The 8,842-nt window shown below is 31.6% G+C and overlaps 3 protein-coding genes across 3 annotated transcripts; 1 reads left to right on the forward strand and 2 right to left on the reverse strand.

The window, feature by feature from the left end:
- The first annotated feature begins 224 nt into the window (after window positions 1-224).
- Window positions 225-1,124, forward strand: Chro.80244 (hypothetical protein). Its single annotated transcript, XM_660894.1, has 1 exon — window positions 225-1,124. The coding sequence occupies one exon, from the start codon at window positions 225-227 to the stop codon at window positions 1,122-1,124; it is 900 nt and encodes a 299-aa protein (XP_665986.1).
- A 98-nt stretch (window positions 1,125-1,222) lies between these two features.
- On the reverse strand, window positions 1,223-3,040 carry Chro.80245 (hypothetical protein). The annotated part of the gene is made up of 1 exon (XM_660895.1): window positions 1,223-3,040. The coding sequence occupies one exon, from the start codon at window positions 3,038-3,040 to the stop codon at window positions 1,223-1,225; it is 1,818 nt and encodes a 605-aa protein (XP_665987.1).
- Window positions 3,041-3,949: 909 nt separating this feature from the next.
- Chro.80246 (membrane ATPase) lies at window positions 3,950-8,425 on the reverse strand. Its single annotated transcript, XM_660896.1, has 1 exon — window positions 3,950-8,425. The coding sequence occupies one exon, from the start codon at window positions 8,423-8,425 to the stop codon at window positions 3,950-3,952; it is 4,476 nt and encodes a 1,491-aa protein (XP_665988.1).
- Window positions 8,426-8,842: the final 417 nt, after the last annotated feature.

An 8,842-nucleotide genomic window follows, 5' to 3' on the forward strand; every position in this document is an offset into this window, starting at 1 on the left:
CAGATACAGTAGGGAAAACAAATTCTACAAAACAATTCATTAATAATTTTAGTTTAAGTGAATACATACAAAAAAAAGGGTTGGTTAAACCATTACCATTTCATCCCTATTACTATTCAAATCCATTGGATATTGAAATTCAAAATATATTTACAAATTGGCTATTTATTAGTCATTTTGAAAAGCAAAGTTTGATTAACTCATTAAAGCATTATACAAAAGATATGGAAAAGAAACATAAAGATTTGTTTTTAAATGCAAAACTTGATTTGTTAAAAAAGTTAATTTCTGAGGATGAACAAATGTTAAAGAATGATGTTTCTAAAGAAGAGAAACAATCGAAAGATGGATTATTCTTGCTTTATTTTCAAAAAAGAGCAAATAAATTAAAAAACAATGTTGAGAAGGTAATAGATCATTTAAATTCAATGGAAAATAATATCTTTAACAATACAAAACTTTATGAATTCATTGACCAAGAAAATCCATCTCCTAACGTATTTTCTTTAATTCCAATAATATATTTAAATTCCAAACTTTGGAATGTTCAAAAACTTTTATATAAATACCCTGTTTCAGTTAAAGTAAACTTAAAAATGCTTGTAAATTTATCAGAAACTCTTAAAATCGGTGAGAAAAGGCTTGGGGATATTAAAGTTGGAGATATCTCAACCTGTATTAAAGTTACCACCATTTTTTGGAAAAATCAGGGTATTAAAATAAATAATCGAAATTTTAGGATAATTAACCCAGATGATATATCCGAATTATATGAAAAAAGCAACGAATTGTCTGAAATTTACATGGATTATGCAACATTATACTTACTTTGTGTAAAATCAGTTTCACAAAGCTTAATTTATTATAGAAGAATTCTTAAATATTATTTTGGAGATAACTTTGATAATTACTGGAAATTCAACATGTTATTAGATATGAATAATGAAGAAAGCTCCAATAGTTTCCAATATATCAATAAGAAGAATATACATCTTCATTCTCTACCAAATGATTTTATTATGCCAAATTTAACAAAGGGAATATATATTTCAATTTTGAGTGCTTACCTTCTATTGACAGTGGGAGCAGTTTGTATTCAGTCATTAATTACTATAATACTTTAAAAAAAAAATTAAAACTCTAATTAAAATTCTACTTAAAATCATAAAGTTAATCAAACTAAGCTTAAAAATGTTTATAATTGCATCAACAAAAAGGAATTCTAGTGATGCATTGGTGGATGAATCGGCAAATTCAACCCAGATTTAATGTTAAAATTACCATTAGACATGTATTGATTAGGATGAGACTGAGAAGCTTTATTAGTAACAATTTTCGTGATTGATTCAGAAAATGGGTTTTCTCCAAGTATATTTACTGGTACAGAAGCTTTAAATGAAAAACATGTTGGGGAAGAAGGGGGCGAAATCTGAGATTGTTGGTCAGTGTTGGCTTCTAACTCTGGATTATGGCTTTGATTAGCTAAAATTGGAGCCTGATCTGGAAAAGGGCATTGACCACCAGACAATGGAGTACCGTAATTTGGATTTGCCATTTTTGGCCTTCTTTTACATTTCTTTTTGAATACATCTTGAGAAAAACATGCGGGAGAAGAAAAGTCAATTTCAACTTTTGGAGGTTGGATAAGTGGACGAATATTTGGAGATTGGAAAAGTGTGCTAGTTGAGATGTTTGTATGACCACCTTGAGAAATACCTGCTTGATCTTTCGGAGGTCCGTTTCCATCTTCAGTTCCAGATGACTTTTTTTTAGTGAGACATTCTTCTGCCATTGCTGTGAGTAAGTATTTAGCGAGCATTTGAGAGTCCATTCCAAGAGGGTTTGGAACATTTGGTGCTTGAACTCCAGAGGGACCTGGTATCCCTGGAGCTACTCCAGCAACAATTTCTGGAGAAATTGGAGCTTGAATATGTGGAGGAGGGCCGCCTGCCATTGTGGGTAGTGGCATACCCATTGGGTGAATATTTGTTGGATCGAATTGCATCTGCATATTTGGAGGTGGTGGGAGGTGAGGGGGGTTCATATTCATGTTAGGGATTTGTATTGGGCCTGGAGCTACCATTGGCATTGGCATTGGCATTTGCATCGGCATCGGCATTGGCACTGGCATTGGCATTGGCATTGGAGTTGGCAAATGCGCTGGAATAGGCATTTGCATGGGCATGGGAACTGGAATTTGCATATTTTGCGGGGGTACTGGAGGCATTGGAAGTTGATGGTGTGGTTGATAAGGAAATGGATTTGGAGTTTGAATCGTTGCTGGCAATGATTGCATTCTACCATTTAACTGCATTTGGGGGGGATAATGTTCTTGCTGATGAATAGAGTGGAAAACTGGAATTTGAGGAGCGATTTGAACATATTCATTTGGCTGTTTATGCATTGGGATTGGTTGTAATTGAGCCCCGTGTCCATGGGGTGGCATTTGAATTGGGTGAACAATCATTGGATTTTGATGAGGCTGTGGATATGACTGCGATAGAGGGATTTGAGGAGGCTGATGAATCTGGATTGGGACTGAACCTCGGAGATCCAGTGGAACTCCTTTTTCCTGGATTGGATTCAACTCAGGAGAAGTTCCATAAATATCAGAGTACGATATACTAGATTCTGGACTTTGTTCAATATTTATCAAGTTTTTTGATCGTTTTGGGGAAATATTAGTTGAGACAACTCTACTTAAAACAACATTATTTTCAATATGCCTCTCAGAGATGTAATTATTCTCATTATTACGCTTCTCATTGATCTCTTGTTTCTCTTTAATAGAATCAAAGTTTCTGCTATCTAATTCATTCTTATTTACAATTCTGGTTTCTTTCATTGGAGAGTTATTAAAATCTTCTTTATTATTAATACTAGAGATATGAGAACTATTATCCACGGAACTCAGGCTTCCCGGAGAAGCAAATTGTTTTTTCTTCAAGAGTAATTCATTCTCAAGATTTTTAACAGTTGCATCCAACTCATTAAGATTTTCATCTAAGATTTCCATTTCTTGCTTTTCTTTTGGGAACATTTTTCTATCCAATTTTCAAAGGAATATATCACATATAACTCCCACAAATTGTTTATTCTGGCTTTTTTGTTTTTGTAAGAACAATTTATTCAATTTAACAACTAACCACTATCTCCACTAAGTTAAATTTAAACAATTCCTCTTTATTTTTTTTACTGTCACAAAAAGTGTCAAGTTTTACAATTGACTGCATCTAAATTCTTACTCCTAGCTATCAGTAAACGAGTGCAAATCCGCCACACGTGGTGCATGCATACACAGATGGATGCATGCGCGCGCCAAAGCTCTAACTTAAGTTGGAATAACCTATATTTGCACACATAAAGGAAAAAAGAAGAAGAAAAAAAATCAAATAACTGCATCCAAATAATGGGTGATATTTGCGAGAAAATTACGCAGTAATGGACGTAAATTTCGAAAGGGGGGTCGTTATTTTTTTTTTTCTTTCTAATTCCTTAAGCCAGAATACAAAGACGAATAAAAAAATGAAAAATATTTAAATGAGAAATAAGTGAGTTATATAGGCAATTCTTTGGAACATTTTTATTTATAATATGAAAATAAACTATAAATCATTTATAGCTTTTTCTTAATTGAATGAGGTTCACTCATTACGTTTGTAACTCAATCTTAAATGGCATAACTCAGAAACAAAAACAATCCCTTAGTTGTATAAAAGCATCTAAAATAGATATTTGAATGCATGTGATTTCCTTGAATTAATATCTACCTGTTTTTTTTTTTTTTTTTTTTTTTTTTGTATACCGGCATTCGCACATGCATGACTAATTTGCATACGTCTGCAAATTTGCATGTGGATAACAACTTGGTAAGTATAAAATACAACATATAATCAGGCGGTTGACAGTTTAAATATAGATTGACTATGAAACAAATCTCAATGTTAAATTAAATAAAGTTCGGATTAATTTTCCATTCCAGTTTGCTCTTTGGCATTCGAAGAGGATGAAAGTGAGGAAAATAAGTTGGGCCATTACTGTGCAATTCTTTTAGGTATACTGCTTTAATAATGTAGTTCATGGTGAATATACTAATGAAAATATTCAAGGTAAATGAAATGATTAAAATATAGTTTGAAGAACCCGGAAGGGGGACAATATTAAGGAATTTGGAAAGTAAAGAGGTTGGTACCAAAATGATTGCAATAGTCGAAATTATGATAAAAAATATTTGGATAACGAAAAGCTTGTTTGTAAATAGCGAGAGTCTGAATGGTTTAGTTTTGTGGATTGCAATTCCAGTTGCCACATATTGAATACAGGAAACAAGAAAGGTTACAGTGTTTTCAACACACATTTGAAGTTTAGCATTCTCGTTGTTATCAGCATAACTTCTTCCAGATAAATATGGTATAAATCCTGGCTGTTTGGAAACGACCATAATGTTTATAATAAGGAAGGTCAGTTGAATTACACATTGAGAAACAATTCCAATAATAACATTGCTGCTTAGAATATCTTTATAAGCAGGTATTTCTGATGGAAAACGTTTAGCGCTTTTAGTTAATGTAGCCAATACAGAAATTGGGAGGAAAGTAACAACATCGTTCCAAATAAATTGATGGTCTGTGAAGTTTGTACCCTTACTATATAAATACAGTACTGAGGTAAATTGGATGAAGATATATAATACAAAGAACTGGAATGATTGAATTGTTGATGTTAGGGCAGCTCTACCCTCGACAATGATGTCTGGAACTGCTGCAATGTTTCTTTCATTTGAAACAAATGAGGCAGCAACAGAAGCCTCGTGATCAGCTATGGCTATTCCAATATTGGCAGATTGGATTGCAAGAATATCATTATTTCCGTCACCACACATACCAACCATTGGATCTGGCTTAAGCTTTTGAAGTAAGTTAATGTGCATGGCTTTATCTTCAGGTGTCATTCTTGAATATACATGACAGTATCTAATAATGAATTCCAAAGCTGATATACGTAATGTTAAAGGAATATCGTTCACCATTGTAACAAAATTAAGAATCATTAATTTCTCAAGTTCATTAGCAACTCCAATTGAGCTTTCCAAAATTATATTAGATTTCCTTTGATGTCTGGTGCAGTCGAGATGGTATGGAACGTAATCAGATTTAATAAACTCTTCTCCGTCGTCAGTATCAATAATTATACGTTCAAGACGATTTGAGCTAGATTCACGTGTATTGGATCTTAAAGTCATCCAACATGGTAGACTTTGATGATTGTTTCTTATTTGTCTATAAAATCTCTCAGCTTTTTTATTGTAATTCAAGAAAGAGAAAGTGTGGTTATTATGATTTGGAGGTCTTTCAGGATCATTGGATAAGTCTAAATATTCAAGTTCAAATGTATTGTGAAGTTTATGAAGTAACCTTAAACATTGTCCTGTGATTACCCAATTAATATTTTCAAGTGAATATTTCTCCAATATTTCTTGAATACTATTAAAAACTTTGATGTTCTTGTAATTACAGTTCATCATTGTCCATCTTATACATTCTTCTCCAGATTGAGATCCAATAATATCACCAATTACAATCTTTTTATTAGATTGCCCTCCTCCAATTGAACTATAGGATGAGAATATTCCACATTCTTGAGCAACCGCTACAGAAGTAAAAATATGGTCTCCAGTCGACATGATACAGTTAATATTGGCATCTTTAAGAGTTGAAATAACATCAATAGTACTTGGACGAAGTTTGTTTGCAAATACCATTAAACCGATGAAATTAAGTCTTTCCTCTGCTTCATTTCTCGATAAGGTTTCTAAGAAAGATGTAGGATATTCGTTTGGACAGTTAATATGACCAACAGCAAACCCAAGAATACGCATTCCACATCTTGAATAGTTAATAATGGATTCATCTAAATTCGAAGGAATAGATTCCGGCTGGCAAATTGATTTTAATTGTTCAGGACTACCTTTACAAAAGACCAAAAATTCATAAGGTTTAATAGGGTTTCTACAAACTACAGTCATTCTTCGTAGCTTTGAGCAAAATTCATATACCTTAAGAATCTCAAGTTCTTCAAATTCTTGTGATCCAAACATATGAGTTCCTTCCCCACGTTCAAAGTATCTTCTAACAGTTCTTGGAGGTGGAAGTTCAGAAAGATCAAAGTTTTCAGGGTTCATAAAGCTGATATCAATTTCAAAGTTGCTACTTGAATTATTGTTTACTTGTGCAGATAAAGAATCTTTCACAGTATTCTTATTGATTTGATTTGGAGTAGAGTCAGAAATTGAAGATTTTGAACATGATCTATCAGGTTTAAAGTTCTTGCCATTATTATTGTTATTCAGACATTCAACGTTGCACTCATAATTCTCATTCATACATTGAATATGGTTTCGATTATAATCATCACATAATACCCATCCACTAAACTCGAACATGCACATTTCTAAAGGTTCACCAACAATTATTCTCGAATTTAGCGACTGCTCTGCACCATTATTTTCGTTCTTATATTGATTACCAAAACTGTGTGTGTGCTCATTATCTATATAACTCACAGTATGACAAGTTGCAAGAGCTTGAGATAAAAGATGCGTTGCTTGGGATCCTGATGTACATAATCCATCTAGATAAGGTATTGAACCAGGTACTGACGATATACATCCTACGGCGTCTAATCCATCAGTAGTAAGAGTTCCAGTTTTATCAAAAACTACAGTATTTACTTGACCTGCAATATTTACGGAACTTGGATTAGAACATGAAACCTTCTTATTCTTAAGTTTCCTTACTGCTACAGTTGAACCTGCAGCAATAGTGGCAGGTAGAGCTGGTGGAGCAACAATTGTGAATAAATCAAAAGAGCGGAGTATGATAACTATTGGTTCTATGCCAATGGTAAGTCCTATAGAAGCAGTAATAATTGATCCAATTATTCCAATAAAGAAGCAGAATTTAACAAATCTCATCGAATCTTGATAAAGTTTATCGTTCTGATAATGTAGCCTATTGGTTATTACATCGCAATACATTGTTTGAAGAAATCTACCTTGAAGAGTTGAAAATCCAATTCTTATTACAAGACCAACTCCTTGGACATTGTTCGCTCCTTGAACTCCCATTACAACTGTTCTAGAGTAAACAATATGTTTATTATCTTTTTCAAAATCAAAAAGTTCACTGGAATATTTGGGTATTGGTGATTTCAGAACAGGAACAGATTCTCCAGTCAGAGCTGCTTCATTTACAATAACGTTTGAAGTCAATATTATTGCGTCACATGGAAGCACCATCCCAGGTTTTAATATAATTAGATCACCAGGAAGAAGATCTGAAGAGTTAATTGTTCGTTCATATGGTTCTCTAGATGTTGGATTTCTTGATATTATTGAAACTTTATATTCAAGTTTTGATATTTCATTCATCTTAATATGACTGCATCTTGTTTCATATATTGAATTAATTAATGAAACTATTGTAATTAATATAATGAAAATGGCATATTCAACATAACTATTTCTGAACCAAATACATACAGCACATACTTGAAATATGAAGAAAGGATGTAAAATTTCATTCTTAATAAGGTATGCAATTGGAACAATAGGAATATCGCAGGAACATTTACCAAAGATTTTCTGAAGATTTTGCCTTATTGAATCTTCTTGAATGTATTCAATCGAGTCCATATTGTTTGAATCATCTGTATTTTCATTATTTAGAAAAGATCCAACAAGTTTTCCAAATCTATTTCTAATCACTGAATATGGATTATTATCAAGTGAAGGAATTGTAATAATAAATTTGTTTAATACTGAATCAAAAACATAAATTGAACCACAGAATGTAAAAAATGTTAATTCAATTGCTGGAATAAATAATTGAGAATTTATATGGCAAATTTGAGTATTACTGGAATTTATAATACTTGTACGGTGGCTATTTGATATATTGTTGTTACTATTCTTTTGTCCTTTTAAATCACTAAATTTATATTGTGATGGAAGAATATTAAGAAATCTTAAAAGATTTAATTCGTCATTTGAAAAGTTCTTATTTAAACTAAAGAACTTATTTCTATTAACAACAGAATAATATGATTCTTTTGTAATGACTAAAAAAGAGTCACATTCACTAATTGTTGAAGCTTTAAAGTTCATCCATCTGTAAAAGTTTGGAAACCAATGGCAAATAATTGAAATTATCCCAAGTGTAAATATTTGAAATATCAAGTAAACTTTTTCAAGATAAAGTCTACGACAAATTGGAGTAATGTATACAGGATAATCAAATTTATGTGAATCTTCGTGGAATTTACTTTCTACATTGTTATTCTGAGAAATTACTGAATATACTATACAATTATTAATTCCACCAAAAGTGACATATTCTTTTGTTGATACGTTAACTTTACTTTGCATTTTGAAAGTATTAATCAAGTATAACCGTAACAATAATAAAATATTAATAAAATAAAAGGAAAACAGAGAAAAAGTTTATTAATGTATTTCCTTTTCTTCTATATATTGTTGGGATAATAATTGAATAATGACCAGTTTTAAAAAGAAATATAATTATAAATTGAAATGAATCTCACTATTTAAAGTAATGCCAAGTTTTGAGAGTTTAATAATTAAGGTAAAATATATACCTTAATTATTCCCCTATATAGGCCATGCAAGTTCTGGGAATNTAANTACAAAACAATTTTTATGATGAAATTATATATTATTAACCAAAAAATTACAGTTAAAGCTTTCAAGAACTAGGAATAGTAATTCTCTTGGAAGTCCAGTAAATGCTATTCCATCAAATGATGAGGTTTTTTTATATTAAAA

Source organism: Cryptosporidium hominis (assembly GCF_000006425.1).
Source record: "Cryptosporidium hominis TU502 chromosome 8 CHRO018100, whole genome shotgun sequence".
Taxonomy (NCBI): domain Eukaryota; phylum Apicomplexa; class Conoidasida; order Eucoccidiorida; family Cryptosporidiidae; genus Cryptosporidium; species Cryptosporidium hominis.